We start from the raw sequence: 27,066 nt of genomic DNA, 5'->3' as shown, positions 1-27,066 counted from the left end.
TTCGACATATATCACCTAAACAGAACCTCACTAAGTACTCTTTCTTTTCACAATGCTCTCTGAAATCCTAATTCTTGCTGTTTCTGAATCTCTAAACAAACTGTACATTGTAATTTTTTCCCTTTTCCCAGGAAAGCTGCGATTTTTCTTTACAGGTCCGCTCCGAAATTCTTAGCAAACATTATATTTTGTAATTTTGATTCCTAATAGTCTCTGTACTCTGTCCTAATAGTCTCTGTACTCTGTACTCCCTCCACATATTGTAAATCGCTGAATGTTCAGCTCTCTTAAATGTAAACCGCCTAGAAGTCGCAAGATTGTGGCGGTATAGAAGAATAAAGTTATTACCATTATTATTATTATTACTGAAGCGAACAAAGTCTCATCTGTCTAGGAGGTGGAGAATCCTAAGTGCCTTTATGACCCATTAGAAAAACAATATCACAATGCAGGAATTTTTTTTCAATAAAAAAAACCCAATATAACAATGCAGAAATTTTCGCTTACCTTACCTTATAAGCGAGGTACATTAATAATATACAATATAATCTTATACTCTATAAAATCTTATCTAAGCGATAGAAGAGAAAAGCGCATGCAAAGAATGGTACAGATGACAGAATGCGTAGACGTTTCTATAAATCCACAATAGAGACTTTCCAAAAGTCTTCATTTAATTTCATTCTTCCCGAAAGAATGGCAGCTGCTTATTTTCGCGGCGGGAATTTACCGAAAACTCCACATTAATATTTGTCCTTGCCAAAAGAACAGTAACCGCGGCGGGTTTACCAAAAACCCTACAATATAAATAAAGGGTTGGAACATGACTCCAATACCTGTGTCCTTTCAGAATAAGCAATTGATTTCTCAAAGCCTTCTCAATAATGGCCTATACACTTCTTTTTTTAGGAAATTTTTAGGAAATTATCCAAACCTTTTTAAACCTGCTAAGCTAAATCAGTGTTTCTCAACTCGGTCTTGGAGTACCCCATCGCCAGTCAGGTTTTCAGGATATCCACAATGAATATGCAAGAAAGAAATTTGCATACACTGCCTCCATTATATGCAAATTTATTTCATATATATTCATTGTGGATATCCTGAAAACCTGACTGGTAAGGGGTACTCCAGGACCAAGTTAAGAAACACTGAGCTAAATGATTTCACCACATTCTCTGGCAACGAATTCCAGAGTTTAATTACACATTGTGTGAAGAAATATTTTCTCTGGTTTGTTTTAACTCTACTACATAGTAGCTTCATCGCATGCCTCTTTCTCCTAGTATTTTTGGAAAGAGCAAACAAGTGATACCGTTTAGGTTCAGAAGAACCAAGAGGTCTAAACCTTAAAACTGAGTGGCACTTATTATTATTTTTTTTTATCCAATAAGAAAACTACAGAGGATTCTTGAGTCCAATAAAGGGAAATAAGAATTTTTTTGGATAAATGATTTTTTTCTATCATTTTAGGCAGTACAAAATTTTGAGTTTGACTTAATAAGTTAACTTCATGTAATGGAAGCATCAGATTAGAATGAACTACCGGCGGATCTAAGATGGCCGCGAAGGACTGACCACAGAGAGACGCTCTCAGCAATTCCCCTTAAAGTTGTACTTACTTCACTACGATGCCGAAGAGGAGAGGTAAGAGCACTGGTGGAGCCTCACGGCGCTCGGAAACCTCTCCTCTGTTTAGGATTGACGAAATACTGAGGCGTCTGGAGCAGGAGACAGTGGCGTTGGGGAATCGCCCGCTGGAGGTCCCGGTTGGGAGTGAAGCCGTTGTCCTCCCTGGGCTAGATGCGACTCTGAGCCCCGACGCAAGGACCCCGCCTCCACAGCCGCAGGGAGCCAGCTCACCCAGAGAGGACAGTCTAGCCAAGGAGGCAGACTTGTTCTCTCGGGAGGCTTCAATGAGCCAGGCTATGGATTCCATCGAGCCCGCCGCAGGAACAGCTTTGGAGCAGCTGAAAAGTCAAGGTGAGAAAGAGAGGAATCTGGAGATTGAGATAACTGACTCAATACAAGCAGGTACTTTTGCCTATGCCTTAACAAAACCTACCAATGTTACCCTGGATTCCTTATGGGACTTAGTCGTCAGTTTGGGGCAGTCATTATCCCCATAGATAAAGGAATTGGAAAAAACAGTATTAGAACAAAAAGAACTGAAAAACTTTAAACAAGAGATTGCTATAACAAATAATAAGGTGGAAAATATTGAAAAAGAGTTGTTAGGAGTGAAGCAATTACAGACTACCTTTATTAAGGATAATACTATTATGAGAAGAAAAATTGAAAATTTGGAAAATAATTTCCGCTCTACTAATCTTAGATTATTAAATTTTCCAAAAAATCCAATGATTTCCGCAAAAGAAATGTTGAAAAAATATCTTATGGAAAATTTGAATGTTTCAGAAGAAATGCTTCCTCCTTTTGCACAAGTATTTTATTTACCCTCGAAAGAGAAAGAACAAGAACAAGAAGATTTTTCTTCTTTAAATCAGGATCTACAAAAGGATGCTGCTGCAATCCTTGAAACATCATTGAAAGACATAGTAAAACCTGCTACACTAATTCTAAAGGTGGCTTTATTGCCGGACAGAGATTGGTTATTAAAAATGTTCTTTAAAAATAGACATAAAGAATTCTTGGGACTAAAGATACAGATGTTCCCGGACGTGAGTAAGGATACCCAAAAACGTAGACGACAATTCTTGCTTCTTAAACCAGGAGTAACAATGATAGGAGGATCTTTCTTATTACGATATCCCTGTAAATGTATTGTTAAATATAGATCCAATACATATGTATTTTTTGATCCATCTCAACTAACAGGGTTCCTTTCTACAAGGCGCCTGGAAGGGGTTAACGAAATAACATCAATAGTAGAGTAATTGGATAGACTCCTCCACTGTAGTCAGATGCTTTGCTTTTCTTGTTAATAATATGATTTATTTTATTAGCACTCATTGGGAATCTTAGATCCATTTTTTGGGGGGGATTAATAGTATTGATTAAGAATGTTATAGTCCAATGGAGATACTGTTTTCTTTTTTAATTAATATGAGTCTTCTTTTTCAAGAATGTTATTGTCCAATGGAGATATTGTATTGTTTTCTTTTTCAATATTCTGTATAAGAGGTTTCTTGGAAAAATTTAAAAGTAATAAATAAAGAATTATTAAAAAAAAAGAAAAAAGAATGAACTACCAAGATGAGCCTAGCTCTAGTCCCGGAAGACTCAAATATGTCAAATAAATAATCTGTTACATCAGCCTTGACGACAGACGCTGGTTTAAATTGATTGGCTCTGACCCGCGGCCATTTTTGCCACAGAGTGAGCATGGATATGTGCCAACTAGTAAGTATGTCCAGAGTTAAGAAGAGAACAGGAATAAGAGCAAAAAGTAATGCTTCCTCTATTTTCTCTCTCTCTTTTTTAGAATGATATCTATGGGTCCCTTGCCCTGACGCAGCACTGAAGCGGCATCTATAGGCTAATTTAAGGACACATAAGTTCAGTTATCCCTGCATAGCTTGTTTAAAGCTGTTTAAATGTTCATGAAGCAGTTTCAATGTGGGATTTGAAGCACAATTATATCATATAACTTTAAGTGTGCGGGGAAGACACCAAAATAAGGGTTTTTTTTTCAGTTTATAAAGTGGTTTCTGTTTTTAGCACTGCCTACAAGAGAGGTTCTGGCGGCATGCAGGGGTCTGAGGCTTTTCCCCTTTTAGAATGTTTAAGCTTGAGTTGTTCTGTTCAAAGCGTGGACAATAGTGAAATTTGAATTATTTAAAATTACTTAACTTTGAGAGGTATATGGGTGAACCACATTATTTTCCCTTCTCCATTCGGAATATTGACCATTTAAACACACTCTCTGTTTTCTGTCTTTCAACCAGTTCTCAATCCATAAAAGAACATTACCTCCTATCCCATGACTTTCTAATTTCCTCAGAAGTCTTTCATGAGGTACTTTGTCAAATGTTTTTTGAAAATCCAAATACACCATATCAACTGGCTCACCTTTATCCACATGTTCATTTACTCCTTCAAAGAAATGCAGTAGATTGGTGAAGCAAGATTTCCCTTGACTAAATTCATGCTGGCTTTCTCTCATTAACCCATGCTTATGTATAAGTTCTGTCATTTTGTTCTTTATAATAGTTTCTACCATTTTGCCTGGCACTGACGTCAAACTCACCAGTCTATAATTTCCTGGGCCACCTCTGGAACCCTTTTTAAAAATTGGCATCATGTTGACCACTCTCTAGTCTTCCAGTACTATGCTGGATTTTAAAGAAAAGTGCAAAGAAGGGTGCTACGTTGGTGAAACAAGCCAGATGCTAAAGACTAGATATTATATTAAAACATAGTAAATGACAGCAGATAAAGACCTGAAAGGTCCATCCAGTCTGCCCATTACAATGCGAACCAATGCCACCTCTGACGGAGAGCACTTTGGAAAAACTGACCACTGCCCAAATGATTTTATGGTGTGAATACTGAAACGAAATTTTAAGACAATCCAAGAATGTAAGACTTTTGAAATCAAAATGATAAAATAATTTGATACCCACCAGACAGGACTCAACAGGGACCTTGGCTTTCTTTCCCACTGCAAAGAAACAAATTGCTTTGACACCTCTCTGTCTCTTACTTAACAAAGATCTTTACTTTTTATTCTACTCTAAGAAATTCAAACTATTTTGTCACCTCTTTCTCTCCAACTACCACTGAAATAGATACATAGAAACATGATGGCAAATAAAGGCCTAATGGCCCATCCAGTCTGCCCTTCCCCACCATCCATTATTTTATCTTCTCACTAAGAGATCTCACATGCTTGTCTCAATTTATCTTGAATTATGATACACTTCTCCCTCCGGATTCGCGGGGGATAGGGGCAGAGCTGGACCGTGAATGGCGAAAAACCGTGAATATCTGGCTCTGACCCACCCCCGCCTCCCCGGCCTTACCTGGTGGTCTAGCGGGCTTTTGGGGCAGAAGCGATCTTCCTACACTCCTGTCCCGTGCAGATCGCCATTAGGAAATGGCTGCTGTGAGTTCCCATAGTCTCTCGAGACTACGATGGGAACTCCCTACAGCTATTTCCTAATGGCGATCTGCACGGGACAGGAGTGTAGGAAGATCGCTTCTGCCCCAAAAGCCCGCTAGACCACCAGGTAAAACCAGGATGCTGGGGGGAAGACTTAACGATGTGTTTTTTTTTCTTTTTCCACCCTCCCCCCAAAAATCGTGAATATGTGAAACCGAGATTACCGAAACCGCGAATGGGAAGGGGGAAGTGTACTATCTTCGTCTTCACCATCTCCACCGGGAGACCATTCCACACATCTACCATCCGTTCTGTAAAAAAGTATTTTCTTACATTACTCCTGAGCCTATCACTTCTTAACTTCATCCTATGCCCTCTCCTTCTGGAATTTTTCTTCTTTAACTTGAAAAAGACTCACCTCCTGTATATAAACGCCACAGAGATATTTAAACGTCTCTATCATATCCCCTCTCTCCCGTCTTTTCCAACCTTTTGGCTTCCCTGGGCCGCATTGGCCGAAAAAAATATTTCTGGGGCTACACAAATGCACAGACTCTGCAGCAAGACAGAGGATGGAGCCAGCAAGATGGTAAACACCTGGAGGCAGCACAGGAAAACACTGCAACGCCCTCGACCAGGGCCGCACAAAATACTTCACAGGGCCGCATGTGGCCCTCAGGCCGCAGGTTGGACACCCCTGCTCTAAGGGCTCCTTTTATCAAGGTGTGCTACGGGGGTTAGCGTGTCGGACATTTCATCACGCGCTAACCCCCGCGGCACACCAAAAAACTAACACCTCGTCAATGGAGGCGTTAGCGACTAGCACGGCAGGTGGTTGAACGTGCGGTATTTCGCACATTAACCACCTACCGCAGCTTGATAAAAGGAGCCCTAAGTCTGTGCCCATATGATTTATGTTAAAGGCCACTAGCCAACTTTATAGCAGCTCTCTGGACTGACTCAATTCTATTTATATCATGGTATGGTCTCCAAAATTGCACACACCTCTCCAAAGACTTATACAGTGGAATTATCACCTCCCTTTTCCTACTGGCCATTCCTCTCTTTATGCACCAAAGCATCTTCCTGGCTTTGATTTTCGTCTTTTCTACCGGTCTTGCCACCTTAAGATCATCAGACACACTCACCCCTAAGTCCCGCTTTTCTTCCGTGCACAAAAGTTCCTTGCCTCCTATATTATACCTTTCTCCTGGATTTTTGCAGGCCAAGTGCATGACCCTGCATTTTTAGCATTAAATCTTAGTTGCCAATTGCTTGACCATTCTTCAAGCTTCACCAGATCCCTCCTCATGTTATCTACAACTTCCGGGGTGTCAATCCTATTACAGAGCTTGGTATCATCCACAAAAAGCCAAACTTTGCAAGACAGTTCTTTGCAATATCACTCAATATCAGAGCTGGTCCAAGGACAGATCACTGCTGCACTCCACTAACAACATCCTTTTCCTCCAAGCAAACTCCATTTACTATTACCCTTTGTCTCCTTTCACTTAATCAGTTTTTAATCCAGTTGTCACTTTAAGGTCCAAACTGCATGCATTCAGTTTATTTATCAATCTATGCGGCACCATGTCAAAAGCTTTGCTAAAGTCCAAGTACACTACCATTAGCGCCCCTTCCATATCCAATTGTTTGGTCACCCAGTCAAAGAAATCAATCATGTTCAAATCTATTTAATTAAGCAAGTACAACAGCAGTAGAAAACAGGGTATACAATTTCACCCAACAACCGCGGAGGACTGGACTCTGATGTCCTCCACGATCAAGCAACACCCCCACCCCACAGAGAGAAACCCCCACCCCCCCACCCTCCCCTCCCCACCCCCCCAAAGAAACATACAACTCTCAAGCAGGGAACAACAATGGCAAATAGATGCACTGAATCAAAGGTGGAGTCTGTTCAGGATATGGCTACAACTCTCAGGGGTCAAAATGTTCAAGTATGGAGTCCAAGTGTTAACAAAGTCTCTGCCCCAGCGACAAGAAGAACAGGCCAAACGGGCCTCCCAGCCCATAAGTTCGTGAAGTCGATTCCTGCCTCTTGTAAAACCATGCTGCCTTGGGTCCTGAAGTCTGTTCGATTTTAGAAATCTCACTATCTCCACTTAAGAAGTGTTTCCATTAGTTTACTCACTACTGAGGTCAGATTACCCAGCCTGTAATTCCCAACCTCCTTCTTACTTGTGCAGAGGGACCACATCTTCCCTTCTCCAGTTCTCCGGGACCATACCAGACTCTAAGGAAGTATTGAAAAGATGAGACAATGAAGCCGCCAGAACCTATGAGTTCCTTGAGTACCCTATGATGTATCCCGTCAGGCCCCATTGCCTTGTCTATTTTTAATTTAGGTAGCTCCTCACAAACACAGTCTTCTGAGAATCTTTCCAGATCTACACTTCTGTTCCTATTTGCATTTGTTTCTGCGGTCCTACCCTGGGCCTTTTGTCCATGAACACAGAACTGAAATAATTATTAAGCAGTTCAGCCTTACACTTATTGGTTTCATGTTTATATGCTTTCATGTTTCCCTTATATATACATATGCTGCCAACATTTGCTTATTTCTGATCTGAGGAAGAAGGGGTTACCTTCAAAAGCTAACCATAAACTACATTATATTAGTCCAATATAAAAGGCATTATTTTTTTCCCTTTATGTTTGTGTTTTATTTCTACATATTACTAAAGAAAAATGAAAAATTACTAACAATAGCTTTGCAAGTTCATTTTTCAATTCTATCAGCACTCTGGGATGTATCCATCTGGTCCAGGCAATTTGCTACTGTTCAATTTGTCAAATTGACCCATTACATCTCCCAGTGTTACAGAGATTTATTTGAGTAACTCCCCCACATCATTTAGTCTCTCTGCTATGGTCTTGTCTTTCCTGAGAGTCTCTTTTATCCCTTGGTTGTCTAGCAGTCCAACTGATCCTCCTCCTGGCTTCTTTAATATACCTAGAAAAGATTTTACTGTGTGTTTTTGCTTCCAGCGCAATCTTCTTTTCAAAGTTTCTCCTTGCCTTTCTTATTTGCACCTTACATTTGACTTGCCATTCCTTGTGCTGTTTACAATTATATAGTAACATAGTAAATGATGGCAGATAAAGACCCAAATGGTCCACCTAGTCTGCCCAACCATACAGGCTCTATAAATTAATGATTTAATTTAAATTGTCCTTTTTCTTAGATATTTCTGGGCCAGAAACCCAGAGCTCTGCCCAGTACTGCGCTTAAGTTCCATCTACTGTAATTTTCATCAAAGCTCACTCCAGCCCATCAAAACCATTCCAGCCATCGAAGCCCTCTCCAGTTCATCTTCAACTGAATGGCCATATATGGGACACAGACCATGCAAGTCTGCCCAGTACTAGCCTTAGTTCTTTAATATATACCCATTATTTTCTGATTAGAGATCCTGTGTTTATCCCATGCTTTTTTTGAACTCTGTCACTGTTCTCCTCTCTACCACTTCCCTTGGGAGTGCAGTCCAGGTATCAACCACCCTCTCTGTAAAGAAAAGACCTCAGTTGAAATAGTGCTCTGCCAAATTTAAGTTCACACTACACAATCTAACAGGCAAACCTCAATCACAGGTCAGAAACCCCTCTCCCCCCACTTCACGTACTCATGTGCAAACAGGATCTACACAAACTTTATAATAATAATAATAATAATAATTTTATTCTTATATACCGCCATACCCGGAGAGTTCTAGGCGGTTTACATCAGTTACAGTAGTATCTGCGTTGACACGCAGATTTACAAACAGTTTGAACAATTTTAAACAATTTATCAGCAGTACACAATTTATCAGGTAGAAACAAATGTAAGAGCGGGGTTTACAGCATTTTATCATGTAAAGACAATTTATCCGATGTAAATAGTTTATTGGATATAAGCAGTGTTAATCGAACTTAACAGAGGATGACTGGCGGAGGGGAGATGGGGGAGAGGGGAGCAATTAAGGGGGGGGGAAGAGCGGGGGTGGGTGGGGGGGGGTGTAGTAATGTAAGCGGGGGGGGGGGGGTTGTTAGGGGTCTTGTTTGCCGAATAGGTGGGTTTTGAGTGATTTTCTGAAGCCGAGGTAAGTGGGGGCCTCGAGTATCATTTGTGCAAGCCATGGGTTGAGCTTAGCTGCTTGGAAGGCGAAGGTTTTGTCTAGGAATCTTTTAAGGTGGCAGAGTTTTAGAGACGGGAAGGCGAACAGCTGAATTCTACGGGATTTCTTGTTTGTGTTATAGAGGTTAAAGTGAGAATTAATGTAACTTGGTGCTGAACCATTTATCGATTTGTAGCAGAAGCATGCAAATTTAAAGAGGACTCTAGATTCAAATGGCAGCCAGTGAAGTTGGTGGTAGAAGGGGGTGATGTGTTCCCATTTCTTAAGGCCGAAGATGAGACGCACCGCGGTATTTTGGATTATTTTTAGTCTCATGGTGGTTTTCTTTGTGGCGTTGAGGTATATGATGTTGCAGTAGTCAAGGATGCTGAAGATGGAGGATTGTACAAGTAGGCGAAAAGAGGTGTCGTCAAAGTATTTTTTTATGGTGCGGAGTTTCCACAGTACGGAGAAGCTTTTCCTGACCATGAGATCGGTGTGGTTTTCTAAGGATAGATTTTTGTCCAGAGTGACTCCCAGTATCTTTAGCGTGGGCTCGAGGGGGAAAGTTTGTCCTTTTAGTTGAATTGAAGTGTCCTTGATTTTGTCCTTGGGGGTGGCTAGGAAGAATTTTGATTTGTCGGGATTGAGTTTCAGTCTAAAAGATAACATCCAGAGTTCGATCTGGTTGAGAATGTTTGTAATGTAGTTGAGTCGTTCTTGTGAGAAATTGGTTAGTGGGATGGCTATTGTGATGTCGTCTGCATAGATGAAAGATTTAAGTTTGAGGTTGTGTAGAAGGTTCCCTAGGGAGGCTAGGTAGATATTGAACAGGGTGGGTGACAGGGGGGAGCCCTGAGGGACCCCGCAGGTATTGTCCCAACTATATGAGAACAAGTTGTTCTTGAGCACCGTGTAGGATCTATTTCTTAGGAACCCCTGGAACCAGTTGAGGACCTGGTCGGAGATGCCGATGTGGGCCAGGCATTCAAGGAGAATGGAGTGGTCGACCAGGTCGAAGGCACTGCTCAGATCAAGTTGTATAATCAGGGCGCTTGAGCCCTGGCTAAAGAGGGTGTGGAGGTGGTCGAGAAGGGAGGCTATGATGGTTTCAGTGCTGTGGTCTGCGCGGAAACCTGATTGATTGTCGCTTAGGATGTTGAATTTTTCAAGATATGCAACGAGTTCCGCCTTTACCATCCCTTCTGCTATTTTGGTAAATAGGGGGATGCTAGCAATTGGTCTATAATTAGCAGGGGAGATTGATGGTTCTTTCGCGTTTTTTATAATTGGGGTGATCATAATATGACCATGCTCTAACGGGAAGTTTCCTGTGGATAAAAGTGAATTGACCCAGGTCATCATATTTGCTTTGAAGTGGGGCGGGGCGGCTTTCATGATGTTTGGTGGGCATGTGTCCAGTTTGCAAAAGGAGTGTGTGTATTTGTTGTAGTAGGTATTAAATGTATGCCAGTCGATTGTTGCGAATTGTTTCCAGCTTAGGTCTGTTCTAGTTCCTGTGTCTGGGTTTGATATGTCCGGGTCCAGGAGAATGGGGAACAACTCGAGTGGGTTGGGCCTGGTAGGTAGTGTTAATCTTAATTTTAGAATCTTGGTGTTGAAGAAGTCGGCGAGGGTGTTGGCGGTTAAAGTGGATTCTTCTTGTGTGTTTGTGAAGGTCTCGATGTTATATAGGTCATTAACCAATTTAAAGAGGTTACTACTGTTGGTTTTTATGTTACCAATTTTGTGGGAGTAGAAGTTTTTTCTTTTTTCATTGATGAGGTTTTTGTAATTTTTTAGTTTTAGTCTCCAGGCCAGTCTGTGTTCTAGGGTACCAGATTTTTGCCATACTCTTTCTGCTTTTCTGAGGTCCTTCTTTAATAGCTGCAGTTCTGAGTCGAACCAGCCCTCTTTGTTTGAGGTTCTTATTCTGCGTGTTTTAATGGGGGCGATCTCGTTTAATATGTTGGTACTATCCTTGATCCAGGAGCTCATGAGCTGGTCCGTTTCTTCTGTTGGGTTGGTGTTGATTTCAAAACGGGACCAGAATTCAGTTGGGTCAATCTTTCCTCTGGTAGTGTGGGATATGGTGGTTCTGGTTTTGCTGTTTTGGGGGGGTTTATGTTGGCATCCTATGGTGAAGGTACATAGACGGTGGTCAGACCAAAGCGAGTCTGACCAGTTGCCTTGTTTCCAGTAGAAAGTGGGGTTGGTCTGATCCTTAGATGAGAGAGTCACCAGGTCTAACTGATGACCTCTTTGGTGGGTTTTGATGGGGGGGTGTTTGTCATAGCCTAGTTGGGTGAGGAGTGACCAAAAATCTAAGATTTCTGGTTGATCAGGTTGCTCGAGATGGATGTTAATGTCCCCGCATAGGAGGTTGTAGGGACTTGTTAGAGAGTTGGTTAGTAGGGTTTCTGCGAAGTCCTCTTTGGATGTGGTCCATTTTTTTGGAGGGATGTAGAATAAAGTGATGGTTAGTGAGGAGGGCAGTGATTTTGATGTTAGGGAGATGGTTAGAATTTCTGAGTTGGGCGAAGATGTTGTGTTGAGAGTGGTACAGTTTAGTTGGTCTCGGAAGATTATTGCAAGACCACCTCCTCTTCCCCATGTTCTGGCTAGTGAGAGAATTTTGTATCCTGGGGGTAGGCATTCTTTAATGATGATGTCTTTGTCTGATAGCAACCAGGTTTCCGCAAGGAGGACGAAGTCGGGGTTAGTTTCAATCAGCCAATCTTTGATCAATGTCGCTTTATTCCTCATTGATCTGATATTTAGGTAGAATCCAAGTAGTATTTGGTGGTTGGTGTGATCGAATGGGGAGTAGTGGGAGTGGGTCAGTTTTTTTAGAGTTCGTGGTTTTTTTGAGTGGGGCTTGGTTCGTTTGTGTGGGGGAGGGGGGATGGTGGAAGGATTGGTATGTGGATGGTCTTGTGAGGTGAGGAGGGTGTGTGTTGGGGTTTTGGGGTTTGCTGGTCGGTGTGTTGTGAAGTGGATGGGGATGGGGGATGCGTTAGAGTTGTCTGCGTTGCAGAGCCTATTGAGGAACAGGTAGAGAAGGAGAAGTGCAGCGCATTGGTGCGTGCTTGGCCAGGCCATTGTGAAGGGCTCGTCCTATCGGAGTGGGTGGAATTTGGGCGTTTGCGGGAGGGCGTTGAGGGGCGATGGGGGGGGTCTTCCTGTTGCAAAGGATGGAATTTGGGAGCTTGTGGGGGGGCGTTGAGGGGCGAAGGTTGGGTGGCGGGAGTCGCAGTGTGCGTTTGGAGCGTTATTTCTTTTGGCTTGTCTCTTGGCTAGTGAGGGGTAGCACTAAGAGGTGGGAAGAGGTTGGGGGATGAGGGTTACGTAGGTCGAGACCAGTGTGGGAAGACCAGTACAGTACAATACATTAGAATCTCAAGTTGTATCATATAGTGCAGTGTAGTGTCGTATCAAAATAATCCAGTGCAATACAGGACAGTATCGAGACAATGCAGTACAATTAACGAGTTAAGAATAATCCAGTGCAATACAGGACAGTATCGAAACAATGCAGTACAATTAACGAGTTAAAAACTGACACAGTATCTAGGTAGTAAGGGGGGGAAATGAGTTAAATTATTCCTACCCTTCGTATGTTGAATATAAGGGTATGTTGGCTGCTGTTTTTGAGGTTATGTTGGCTGCTGTTGTGTGGTGTTAGAGTACTGGGTGCTGTGTGGTATTACTGTATGCAAAGGTCTAGCAAAGAAATGCGGCAGCGTAATTAGGCAGCAGTTATACTTATCCGGTTGGACTATCAGGTCTGGTTCCGTGAGGGCTTGGCGACTAGATAGTTCGGCCCTGTTGGGGTTGACCCGTGGTAAGGAAGTCTCTTGTTGATTGATCCGGCTGTGTCTCTGTCCGGCTGCAGTGCCTATGCCTGTAGAAGGGATCTGTGGTTGGCACTGAGTTATCCGCGGTTTGGACTGTGTTTTCAGATGTCTTGGCTGGGGTTGAATGGATTTGGATGATGGGGGTTCCGCGGACACCTGTGCAGTTGCCTCGCGCAGGTGCTTCGCAAAGGCGCGAGCTAAGGCGCACGCGCCTTTGACGTGCGCCTTCGACGGCACGCCGAACGGCTGCACGCCGTTGGTGCTGCTAGTTTTGATGTCGGGCTCCTGCTGGTTCGGGAGGGGGGCGGAGCAGTGCTCCCACGCTCCTCTCCGGTCTCTGCAGGCACGAGGCTGGCTTTCTGCGGCCCACCGAGCGATGCCTGAAGCAAAAAAGGCTGTGCTCTGGTGGTGCTGCTAGTTTTGATGTCGGGCTCCTGCTGGTTCGGGAGGGGGGCGGAGCAGTGCTCCCACGCTCCTCTCCGGTCTCTGCAGGCACGAGGCTGGCTTTCTGCGGCCCACCGAGCGATGCCTGAAGCAAAAAAGGCTGCGCTCTGGTGGTGCTGCTAGTTTTGATGTCGGGCTCCTGCTGGTTCGGGAGGGGGGCGGAGCAGTGCTCCCACGCTCCTCTCCGGTCTCTGCAGGCACGAGGCTGGCTTTCTGCGGCCCACCGAGCGATGCCTGAAGCAAAAAAGGCTGCGCTCTGGTGGTGCTGCTAGTTTTGATGTCGGGCTCCTGCTGGTTCGGGAGGGGGGCGGAGCAGTGCTCCCACGCTCCTCTCCGGTCTCTGCAGGCACGAGGCTGGCTTTCTGCGGCCCACCGAGCGATGCCTGAAGCAAAAAAGGCTGCGCTCTGGTGGTGCTGCTAGTTTTGATGTCGGGCTCCTGCTGGTTCGGGAGGGGGGCGGAGCAGTGCTCCCACGCTCCTCTCCGGTCTCTGCAGGCACGAGGCTGGCTTTCTGCGGCCCACCGAGCGATGCCTGAAGCAAAAAAGGCTGCGCTCTGGTGGTGCTGCTAGTTTTGATGTCGGGCTCCTGCTGGTTCGGGAGGGGGGCGGAGCAGTGCTCCCACGCTCCTCTCCGGTCTCTGCAGGCACGAGGCTGGCTTTCTGCGGCCCACCGAGCGATGCCTGAAGCAAAAAAGGCTGCGCTCTGGTGGTGCTGCTAGTTTTGATGTCGGGCTCCTGCTGGTTCGGGAGGGGGGCGGAGCAGTGCTCCCACGCTCCTCTCCGGTCTCTGCAGGCACGAGGCTGGCTTTCTGCGGCCCACTGAGCGATGCCTGAAGCAAAAAAGGCTGCGCTCTGGTGGTGCTGCTAGTTTTGATGTCGGGCTCCTGCTGGTTCGGGAGGGGGGCGGAGCAGTGCTCCCACGCTCCTCTCCGGTCTCTGCAGGCACGAGGCTGGCTTTCTGCGGCCCACCGAGCGATGCCTGAAGCAAAAAAGGCTGCGCTCTGGTGGTGCTGCTAGTTTTGATGTCGGGCTCCTGCTGGTTCGGGAGGGGGGCGGAGCAGTGCTCCCACGCTCCTCTCCGGTCTCTGCAGGCACGAGGCTGGCTTTCTGCGGCCCACCGAGCGATGCCTGAAGCAAAAAAGGCTGCGCTCTGGTGGTGCTGCTAGTTTTGATGTCGGGCTCCTGCTGGTTCGGGAGGGGGGCGGAGCAGTGCTCCCACGCTCCTCTCCGGTCTCTGCAGGCACGAGGCTGGCTTTCTGCGGCCCACCGAGCGATGCCTGAAGCAAAAAAGGCTGCGCTCTGGTGGTGCTGCTAGTTTTGATGTCGGGCTCCTGCTGGTTCGGGAGGGGGGCGGAGCAGTGCTCCCACGCTCCTCTCCGGTCTCTGCAGGCACGAGGCTGGCTTTCTGCGGCCCACCGAGCGATGCCTGAAGCAAAAAATAATACGTTTTCACAAATCTCTTCTTGATTAGTAAAGTAGGATCAAAACCTCAGTCATGTATATAAGGCAGATGTATAGAAAAGAGTACATGACAGACTTTTCCACAACTTATCCACAGAAGGACACTCCACAGTCCTATTCAAAGTTCATTCCACTTTTCTTTCAGCATGCTGGAACAAAAGTTTCAGCTAATCAAAATATCAAAAACATCCATTTCAGTCACACATGGTACTTAACTGCCGATAATCCTCAATCCGGTAATTTTCTTCAGGTATCACAATCTTTATTCCAGCATTGTCAGGAATCTGTGTAGTATCCCAAAAAAACACGAGTCTGTTGTTTCCTTCAATTCAGCCTTTCAGCTGCTACCCACAGACAGCTAGTCCCAACAGGCATACCCTGTTTCGCTCCACGTGCCATCAGGGGACATTAGAAGAGAACATCATCAAAACCACAGCTGTTTCACTCTGTGCTAACATTAAAAGATGCCTGGTTCAAAACCTGCTAGTCAGTTAACCATCCATTGGATCAGGTACAAACTTAGGACCCCTTTTTACAAAGCCGTGGTAGTGATTCCTATGCAGCAAATGTGACAGAGCCCATTCAGTTCCTATAGGCTGTGTTGCACTTGCCACGCTGGGACTCGCTACTGCAGCTTTGCAAAAGGGGCCCTTAAGATTGTAGGAGGAAAGTGAAAAGAAAGGAGATGGGATTTCATGTGCTGCCCTTCTGTTGTTCCAATCAAAGCAGTTTCTATATTTTGCACATGAGGTAATGGAGGTTATTTCTAAAAGTATCCATGGCATCCTATTTCTCTGTCTTATCTGTTTAGATTTTAAGCTCCTTTGAGCAGGGACTGTCCCCTTCATGATTCTGTACAGCGCTGCGTACATCTGGTAGTCCCATAGAAATAATTAATAGTAGTAGCAGAGCCACAGGGAGCTGCAGTGACAATTAAACCCAGTTCCTCTGGTTCTCAAGCCATTAGGCCATTCCTCTGGAGACGTCAAATACCTAATTACTTGAATGTAAATCACCTTGAGTTACTACTGAAAAGGTGGGAGCTAAATCTAAAATAATTATAATCATAAATCTCATTTTTAATTCTTAAATATGCTCATAATGCAAAAAGAAACCTACCAGAGAAATAATAGGCTGTACATAGAAAGAGGCATAAGCAGGAGAAAAAAAAGGTGGCTATAATGCCTCTTTACAAGTCATTGGTGATATCTCATCTAGAATACTGAGATCCGTTGTGGAGGCTGTGCCTCAGAAAGGATATGTTGAGGCCATCCAGAGAAAGACAACTAAAATGGTACAGAATAGATGACAACACTTACAGACTTAAACATATATACAGTATCTTAAGAGGACAGATGAAGCAGATAATACATAGATGTTTACCTATAGGACTAGAGGCCATTCTATGAAGCAACAAGGAAGCAGACTCAACAACATCATCAGGAAATGTTTTGGGTTTTTTTGTTAATGAAAAGAGTAGTGGATGAATGAAATGGACCTCAGAAATGGTGGTGGAGAAAAAAAAACAGTAACAGAATTCAAAAAAGCAATCTTGTTCACTAAACATTTTGAAAATCAATCTTATTAACTTTTTCTTAATTTGATTATTTTCTCTCTTCTTACGTTCATCCATGTATTATTTTCTTATTGTTAACCAAGTCGAGCTCGTACTGGTGATGACCCGGTCTACAAATCTAAGTTTTAGTTTAGTTTAGGAATAAACACAGAGGATCCTCTGAATGGGAAGAAAATGGAAACATACCACTGGGGCAACAAGCATCAAGTTGTGGTCAAGCCCATAATAGCACTACAATGACTGGTTCCTGCTGCCAACAAAGCAAGGGGATCCCATGCACAGAGCAAAAATTACAGCCCTCGACACATTGCTAGGCCTTTATCTGCCATCGTTTACGGACTATATAATTATATTCATGAATTTCCAGATGTACTGCTAGTGGCAATGGGAGGTAAAGTCTATAAATATCATTAAGGTAGATCTGGGGAAAGCTTATCTTTGGGATCCATAGCATGGAATCTTGCTACCTCTCGGGATTCTGCCAATAATGTTACCTAGCTTGGCCACTGCTGGTAGAAAGAACTTTGATCCGACCCAATCTGATAATTCTTATGTTTTTAACTACTTTAGGGGGTCTTTTACTAAGGCGTGTGAACCAATTTAGCGTGTGCTATATGCTAACGCGTCCATAGAATATAAAGGGCGTGTTAGCATTTAGCGTACACTAAATCGGCCAGCGTGCCTTAGTAAAAGACCCCCTTGGTCTAAAATGACAAAAAATCATTTAACTAAAATAAAGGATATGGAATGTCAGCAAGTGGTTAGAAACTTTTTCTTTCCCTTTGTCTCCACAGTGTAATCCTAGTTGTCAATTCTTTGACAGGATGTTTGTGTAAAAAGTCCAGAAAGGCACTTTTTTCAAACCTACTTTATAAAGAGCTCAGATTTCAAAAAAGGTAAGCAATAAAGCAAAACACCGCACAATTTGTAAAATTTACTTGTATGTAAACAGACAAATATCTCTGGGAAGGGGTAAAACGCAGACCTCACAGACCTCGCGGATCTTAACCGCACGTCCATAAACATTTTCATTTATTGACAGCTGAGGTTTCAGATTTCATGTGTGCAGGTCCGCGTTTTAGCCCCTCAATCCACCGCTGTATCTGTTGCCGTTTCTGACCCCACTGATCTGTGCTGACAGTCTTTTATTAATAACAATTAATTTGAGGAGACACTTCAGCTAACGGACCCTAATGCTTCTCCCTCCCTATGTGGAGACTAAAAGTGGCACGGACCTCAGGGCAAAAGTTTTGCCACTTTTAGTCTCAGCATAGGGAGGGAGAAGCATTAGGGTCCGTTAGCTGAAGTGTTTCCTCAAATTAATTGTTATTAATAAAAGACTGCCGGCACAGATCCGTAGTCAGAAACGGCAACAGATACAGCGGTGGAATGAAGGGCTACAACGCGGACCTGCACACATGAAATCTGAAACCTTAGCTGTCAATAAATGAACATTTTTAAGGACCTGCGGTTGTGATCCGCGAGGTTCGCAGTTTACCCATTCCCAATATCTCTGCAGAATTAGTTGATGTGCTGGAGAGCACTGAAGTTGCTTTTGGTGACCGAGCTGCATTGCTCTGTGTCAGAAGTGGGTTGTGGAAAGAAAGAAGATAATATGCCATATCCGATGTCTTCCAAAATATCATCTAATGTCATCTTGTATATGTAAGTTAGTCTCTGGCTGTATAGCATTCAATAAGTTACAATGGCTGGACAGATTAACTGTAGAACTAAAACTATACAAGTAAAGGATTAAGAAGATGAAATCAAATTCCCACGGACCTGGTGAGTGTTGCTTCCTGGAACATATACAGAATTAAAATGCTTCATGTGGATTCGAGACTTGGTAATTTCTCTTAAGGATTTAAAGATCTCATCTAAAGCAATTTTTGCCTTTGAAAATGTCAGTTCAGAAGACAATTCACAACCTAAAATAAGACAGAAAAAAAATGATATAAGAGAATGATCATTAATATATAATAACTTCCAAATGCACAACCGTGTTAAGATGTTTTGCAATAGTTATGCAGTTACTATGCATTAAAACAATCGTTAAGTGCTTTTTGTGCCAGGTGGTGGCACATTGGCAAAGAATGGACTTGGAAGGCTTTCTCCAGTTAGCATACTGCTTTTACTGCATACTATTGTGCAGTTACATAGAAACATAGAAACATGATGGCAGATAAAGGCCAAATGGCCCATCCAGTCTGCCCATCCGCAGTAACCATTATCTCTTCCTCTCTCTAAGAGATACTACGTACCTATCCCAGGCTTTCTTGAATTTAGACACACTCTCTATCTCCACCACCTCTTCCGGGAAACTCTTCCACGCATAAACCGTGTTTTCCCGAAAATAAGACCTACCCCGAAAATAAGCCCTAGTATGATTTTCAGGGTAGGTCTTAATATAAGTCCTACCCCTGAAAATAAACCCTAGTCCCTGAATTTTCCGGCAGCAGAGCTTACCCCTGCCCCGCAGCCAAACCACTGAACCCACGCTGACCCTCCTTCCTTCCTTCCCACCCAAACCCTGCCAACCGCGAGCCATAAATACCTTCCTGCAGAGCAGCATCGGGCCAGCAGCACTCTAAACAGGTTGCTTCATGGCCTTCTCGTCGGGGGAATTCCCTCTGCCGCATCACTGATGATGTCATCAGTAACACCGCACACGGAAGACACTGGCAAGAAGGCCATGAAGCAGCCTGTTTAGAGTGCTGCTGGCCCGACGCTCTCTGCTGGAAGGTATTTATGGTCGCGGTCGGCGGTGGATCGGTTGGGAGGGAAGGACAGAGGGTCAGTGGCATTTTGGCTGCACGGCAGGGGCGGTGGCAGTTGCTCAAGGGTTCTGCTGCACGAGCGATGGGATGGAGGGAAGGATGGAAGCTGAGCAAGAGTTCTGCTGCACAGGGGGATGGGAGGGATAGAAAAATGGTGCATATAGAGGGCACAAGGGGATGGGTGAGAGGGGAAGAAAGTGTTGCACATCTGGGGGAAAGGAAAGATGAATAATTGGGGTGAAGGAGAGGAAGGGAGAGCTGATCATGTACATGAAAAAAATAAGCCCTACCCGAAAATTAGACCTAGTGCCTTTTTTTGGCCCAAAATGAATATAAGACACTGCCTTATTTTCGGGGAAACACGGTACCACCCTTTCTGTAAAAAAGTACAGTATTCCCGCATGAATTCCCAATTTATGGACTCAGTTATTCACGGTATTTTCTGACTGCCTCTTCCGGTCAGAAAATATAGGGAATGAGTAGGTGAATCAGCCTTCTGCACAGCCGATTCCTCCTCCTCCTCTCCCCTCCCTCCCCCCCCGGAGCATACCGGGTATGATTTATTGCACCCGCCGGTGCCCCAGCTGCCCTCTCCTGCCTTTTTACAGACTCAAAACCGCATTCACATTTTTTTTTAAAAATTCGCGGGTGTTCCTGGAACGGAACCCCTGCGAATTTTGCGGGAGTACTATATTTCTTTAGATTACTCCTGAGCCTATCACCTCTTAACTTTATCCTATGCCCTCTCATTCCAGAGCTTCCTTCCAAATGAAAGAGACTCGACTCATGCACATTTACATTACGTAGGCATTCACCTCTGGATTCTACATAAGTCACACAAAATTGGGCATCCAAATTTGGCTTTGGAAACCAGATGCGCATGTAAACTAATTAGTCAATTTGGTGCTAATAACCAATGAATGCTGTTAACGAGATACAATTGACACTAATTTGGATTTATGCGTACCTCTGTCTACATGCTATTCTATAATGCTACACAACCCAAAGGGCTGTGGAAGGGGCAAGGGTGGATCCGGGTCATTCCAAATATTTATTTATTTAATTTTCTATACCGTTCTCCCAAGGTAGCTCAGAACGGTTTACATGAATTTATTCAGGTACTCAAGCATTTTCCCTGTCTGTCCCGGCGGGCTCACACTCTATCTAATGTACCTGGGGCAATGGGGGAATTAAGTGACTTGCCCAGGGTCACAAGGAGCAGCATGGGTTTGAACCCACAACCTCAGGGTGCTGAGGCTGTAGCTTTAACCACTGCGCCACACTCTCCCCATTTAGGTGCAATGTTACAAAAAACTGGGGTTGCATGCCCATCTTGTACACCAGGATTTCTACCAGATTTCAACAGACATAAATCCTTGTGCCTAAAGTTGAGCGTGGGATTTTGCACTAAGCGTTATACTATAACGGGTGCTCAGCCCTGAGAGTTCTTTATAGAATAGTGCAAACTGCAAACTTTTCTCTGGGCCTAAATTTAATGAATCTGGAACTAAGGGCCGGATTCTCCTAATGGCGCCGTTGTCGGTGGCCACCTTAAAAGCGGCCACCCTTCGCATGTCAAACACGCAATGGCGCTGTTTCGAGAATTGAGCCTCCCGCGAAGGTGGGCGCCAGACATGTAGGATAGAGTTTTCAAGGCCTACATTTGACGTGCATTGCATCCCTGTAGGCACTTTACGGCATCTAATGCCACTTCCAGCTTTAGTCACGCCTGCGCTGTAAAGCGTGTACGGATATCAGAAAATGGTTTCAATATTACTTTAACCCACATTCAGTGTTAACTCAATATAGCATTAGGGGTGCAAAGTGCACCATATGTTTCTATGTATGGATAATATCTTGGTTTGCAATTGAAATGAGAATCAACTAAACTGATAAAATCTTTACTAACAATATTACTTAGATCATAAGATCTCTTACAACATTATGTTATTCCAGATCCCCATCCTGGGATCACAGCTCTACTCGTGTATACACTACCTCCTTGCACTTGTTTTCAAAAGCTAAATCAAATTGACTCGCGCTAACTGATCTCAAATCCTCGTTTCCTCACTATTACTAATTTAAATGACTAATGCTGCCGTTGTAGCAGTAATTTTAGAAATAATATATTCAAAATGTATCAAATGGTGGCAACACTTATCTTCAAAGGTTAACACCAATTCCAGCGCTGGTGGGGCTTCGACGACTCATTGCAATGGCAGAATTAGTCATTTAAACTGGTAACTGTGAGGAAACAAGGATTTGAGATCATTTAGTGGGAAACACTGGACCTTCTTCATAGTGACCTTTTTTGCCTCTTTCCTTTTAGCTGCATTGTACAGAGCCATCTGACTACTGTATTTCCAAGTGGAGGACTTTTTTTTTTAATGCCTATGAAGTTCCTTTACCCTCTGACACCTACCACCCCAGTCTCTTTAGGGTGGAGGTTGGGTTCTGAAGCTTTTTCCTCCCCGCTCATGAGAGTCTGTTGGTGAATGTGTATATGGCGATTATACTGTTGCCTGTGATTTTTCATAGCAATTTGTATGGTACCTAATTTTCCCCCCCCCCCCCCTTACTAAGCTTACTGGAACATTGGTCCACAACTTGGCAGCTAAGTTTCAATGCCAAAAAGTGTAAGGTCATGCACCTGGGCAGCAGAAAACCATGAAGATCTTACACCCTACATGGTGAGACCCTAGCAAGGACTACAGCAGAACGAGACTTGGGGGTAATTATTAGCGAAGACATGAAGACGGCCAATCAAGTGGAGAAAGCTTCATCCAAGGCTAGACAAATGATAGGTTGTATCCGTAGAAGTTTCGCCAGCCGGAAGTCATAATGCCATTGTACAGATCCATGGTGAGACCTCATCTGGAATATTGTGTACAGTTCTGGAGGCCACATTACCAAAAGGATGTGCGGAGAGTTGAGTCAGTTCAGCAAATGGCAACCAGGATGGCCTCAGGTCTCAAGAATCTGAGAACGGCTGGGTAAGTTGTAGATGTACTCACTCGAGGAGTGCAGAGAGAGGGGAGACATGATTGAGACATTCAAATATGTCACGGGTCGTGTCGAGGTGGAAGAAAATATCTTTTTTCTTAAGGGACCAACGACAACAAAAGGGCATCCGTTGAAAATCAGGGGTGGGAAACTCCATGGCAACACCAGGAAGTATTTCTTCACCGAAAGGGTGGTTGATCATTGGAATGATATTCCATTGCAAGTAATCAAGGCCAGCAGCGTGCCTGATTTTAAAAGAAAATGGGATAAGCATGTGGGATCTCTTCATGGAAGAAATTAGGGGGGTGGGTCATTGGGGAGGGCAGACTTGGTGGGCCGTGGCCCTTTTCTGCTGTCATTTTCTATGTTTCTATGTATGAGGTTTCTACCATGGCCCGGAGTGCTAAATGCTGTGATGTTGCTCAGACATCGGAGCATTTAGCACCACAGCTTAGTAAAAGAGGGCCTTTATTTATTATTATAGAGTAAAAGTGCAGACATTTATTATTCTTGGGTTTCTACTTCATCTGAGTAGGGTTTACATAACTGATTGTGTACATTGAACCCATCATATTATTTAATTTTATTTTTCTAAAATGGATGTTTATGCGGTAAACACCCGGCACATAAATATTCATTTGTCCTGAATTTTAGGACAGGCTTTACATTGGTAGAATCTGTTTTGAAATATTGTGTATTTACTATGTTTTAATTACTGTGTAAGTGTCAGTTTTCTAAAAATGGTTTTCTATGTTTATTTAAAACACAAATAGGGCTTGTAAAATAAGGGCTTTAATCTAAGCCTTCTACTAATCTGCAGGCCTAAACTAAATGTACTGTATATCTTATCTGGATAATTTTTATGGCCCGACACTGTTTCTTTATTACAAAGATTGTAAAGGGGCTTTTAAACAGATTTGTAACCCAAATCTATTTGTATATTAGTCAAAAATCCAGATAAGCAAGTTATACTTTCACCGGCTGCTAGTAAACATATAATTTGCCCCTATATAGTTAGCATAAAGTTTTTTTCCTATATAAGCAGGGACACTTGGAATGTATTAAGTCCAAAAACCATGATGAAAAAGCCACAAGAATGAGCTGTGGCTGGTTTGTACAAGTGGACTCATTTTGGTAGGCTCGATTCTTCTTGCATGTTGAATTGAATTGCATGAATTATTTGCCAGAACAAGCAGGTGGCTTTGCCTGCTGTGATCAGAGATTTGATACTGGGAAATTGCAGAAGCTGGACAGTCAGTTAAGCAGGAGACATTCAAATCTAGTTTGAGAATCAAATTCCCATGTAAACCTAAAGCATGGGAGCAGGGGAGCTGGAGTCACAGTGAAAAAAAATTCCTTAACCACAGAGAGATGACACAGAAGTCATAAGGAAGTTTTTAAGGAATGCACATTACATCCTGAATGTGATTTCTACTACTACTATTTATTATTTTTATAGCAGCCCTGTACATTAAACACTCAAGAGACGGTCCCTTTTTGAAAGTGCTTACAATCTGATTTCTAAAACTGGAGAAGCGCAGCGCATAATTCATTGGATATAAGCTGGAAAACAACAGAGACTATAAATGATATACAAAGGAAATATTCTGGAAATAATTAGTTTTAATTTCTGAATTACAGACTATTTGGAAAAAGAATAGATGAATATCCTATAGGTATAGAGCTAACATATTAGCCACATTGAGCCTGATTCTGTAAACGATACCTAGCTTGTAGGTGCTGCTCTGCATGGTTGTCAATCTACCACTAGGCGTCCTTTAAAGAATCATGCTTAGCGGTGCCTAGGAATGCTTACGTATTGTTTGGTATCCTTGTGGTAGGTGCCAGTATATTAGGCCAGGGTTTTCCTAATTTACCGGCGTCTAGTTACAACACTTTGGGCTCCTTTTATGAAGCCGCGTTAGCGGCTTTATCGCGCGTGACTTTTAATCACGCGCTAACCCCCATGCTAGCCGAAAAACTACCACCTGCTCAAGAGGAGGCGGTAGAGGCTAGTGCGTCCGACAGTTTAGCGTGCGCTATTACGCGCGTGAAACCGCTAACACGGCTTCGTAAAAGGAGCCCTTAGTGACACCTAAGTCAACCATACCTATTCTCCGCCGTAACCATGCCTATTTTTCAGATAAGTGTCAGAGAGCATCTCGATTTAGAGGTCACATGGATATCCATGTGCAACCTAACATAGTAGCCTAGTACATGACGGCAGAAAAAGACCTGAATGGTCCATCCAGTCTGCTCATTAGTTATTCTCATAAAAAATACATGATCAAATTAACTTGTCTCTTCTTTGATAATTCTGGGCCATAGAGTAAAGTCCACCTGTTATTGCCCTAGGTTCCAACTGCTGAAGTTGCCATCGAAGCTCACTCCAGCCTATACAACCATTCCCATTGTTTGCAGGATATCTACTGTAAAGTCTGGCCAGTAACGTCCTCATGTTCCAAGTTAGTGGAGTTCCCATTGATGCCCTCCACAGCCCATCCTACACCGAATCACCATATATGGGACACAAACCATACAAGTCTGTCTAATATCGGCTTTAATTCTTTATACCTTTTGTTTTCTAATTAGAGATTCTCTGTGTTCATCCCACTGCTGACATCATTTTCCTCTCGGGAGTGCATTCCAGGCATCCACCACCCTCTCCATGAAAAAGAATTTCCTAACATTACTTCTAAGTCTTCCTTCTTGCAATCTCAAGTTATGCCCTCTAGTTTTACCATTATTCCTTCTCTGGAAAAGATTTGGTTCTATATTAATACCTTTGAAGTATTTAAATGTCTGTACCATATCTCCCTTGTCCCTCCTCTCCTCTCCTCTAGAGTACCGTATTTTTCGCTCCATAAGACGCACTTTTTCCAACCAAAAAAGTGGGTGGAAAAAAGGGTGCGTCCTATGGAGCAAATACCCCAATCCCCCCCCCTTTGCCTTATTTAGGCCGCCGCCACTGCTCGCCCCTCACCTGTAGCCGCCGCCGCTGCTGCTGGTTGCTCAATGCAGCCGAAAGTAGAGGAAGGGAAAGGCTAGGCGGGTGCAGTGATTGCACGCCGCCGGCCCAGAAGCTTTACTCCCGACGTCAATTCTGATGTTGGCGAGAAGGTCTGGGCCAGCCATTGACATGCCATTTAAACCATGCTAAAAAACTCTAGCATAGCTTGATAAAAGCCACCTAAGTTAGGCATCGCTAGGTTTAGTGCTACCTAACCTAGACACAGTTTGTAGAATCAGGCAGTCTCTGAATAAAATTGTATTTTCACAGGAAATTAGGCAGCAGCTCAAAAAGGTAAGGTGATGGAAACCAGATGCAGTGAACTACAAACATTTGCTTCTACCGAGTAGGGCAAAAGGCACATGAAAACCAGGCAGAAAATATGCTTGCTATTTTAGGTCAGTCACTGTTATTAAGGACTTAAACATAGCAAGGCATTTGAGTGAGAGAGGGAGGCTGGACCTGTGCCAAAACATACAAAGCTGTTTTCTGGCTTTGGAGCATGATCTGAAAAAGTGCAATTTATGGTTTGATTTGATTGTAATGAAAACTTTTAATCTAAAGCCAGGTGTCTGCTTCTAAAACAACCCATTTTACTCAAATGCTTTTTGACCCACTAATAAATAGACACCATATTTTAGTCTAATATAATGATGCATTATCATAACACTGATGGATTCCATCATCTCTTGGTGAGAATAATTTGTTAGGTGATAGTGATAGCCTGATTCAATCTGTTTATCAATTATTTGAAATTACTTCCATCAGACACACAAAAAAACTGGAGAGATCAATTTAATATAACCCATATGCTTAGTTAATTGAATCCATAATTCATAAATGAATCCTTAGTTTACCGTTTTGTAATTTCCAGATAATTATTTGGAATATTAATCATAGATGTTAAACTGCAAAAGACTGCAATCAAATCTCTTGTAGAATTCCATCAATGGCTTGAATATATATATATACTGGGCGACAGTTTTGTAAAATTTGACAGAAGATATGCATTGTAGATTGTTCAACAAAATTGAATTGGAATTTAATTCATGCCTTTTCAGGAATAATTCAAGGTAAGTTACTTTCCGATTAGAGGGTGACTGAAACCAAGGCTTTCAGGTTTCACCAGAACCGAAGCTGAAACTGAAATCCCCTCTCCCCATAAAAAAAATCTGTCGCTGTGTTCAGGCTGTACTTTCACTGCAATTAAATGTTTTTAACACACATGTACATATATAAGTTGTGAAGACCCTGAGGACAGATGTTGGGTATGCACTATGGTGTACATGTACCTCCTTCGAGAACTCTGAAGACAGGTGTTTTGACTCTTGAAAAAGGCACTCTCGTGCCGAAACACTGGCCGTGTTGAGTCCAGATGAATAAAGACATCTACTTGATAATTGATCGCATCTCTTCATGACTTTTGTGTTTGTTTAAAAAAAAATATCTCTGCATTAACTTAATGGGAAAATAATGGAGAGGTTTTGCAGTGGTTAAAGCTACAGCCTCAGCACCCTGAGGTTGTGGGTTCAAACCAATGCAGCTCCTTGTGACCATGGGCAAGTCACTTAATCCCTCCATTTGCCCCAGATACATTAGACAGTCTGTGAGCCTGCTGGGACAGACAGGGAAACATGCTACAAGTAAAACCATTCTGAGCTCCTCTGGGAGAGCAGTATAGAAAATTGAATGAATAAATAAATAAATACCACGTTTTTCGCTCCATAAGACACACATTTTTCCCACCAAAAGTGG

At 43.3% G+C, this 27,066-nt stretch overlaps 1 protein-coding gene across 1 annotated transcript in view; it reads right to left on the bottom strand.

The window, feature by feature from the left end:
* The window catches only part of SCFD2 (sec1 family domain containing 2), a 622,955-nt gene that overhangs the window by 94,714 nt on the left and 501,175 nt on the right, over positions 1-27,066 (bottom strand). Inside the window, exon 6 of the mRNA XM_033945418.1 lies at positions 18,304-18,449. Coding sequence (XP_033801309.1) covers positions 18,304-18,449 — 146 coding nt within the window. The remainder of the gene's footprint in view (positions 1-18,303; positions 18,450-27,066) is intronic.

This window comes from Geotrypetes seraphini, chromosome 1 (genome assembly GCF_902459505.1).
Source record: "Geotrypetes seraphini chromosome 1, aGeoSer1.1, whole genome shotgun sequence".
Classification (NCBI taxonomy): Eukaryota; Metazoa; Chordata; class Amphibia; order Gymnophiona; family Dermophiidae; genus Geotrypetes; species Geotrypetes seraphini.
Note: the sequence above shows the minus strand (reverse complement) of the source record. Positions and strands in the feature narration are given on the sequence as shown.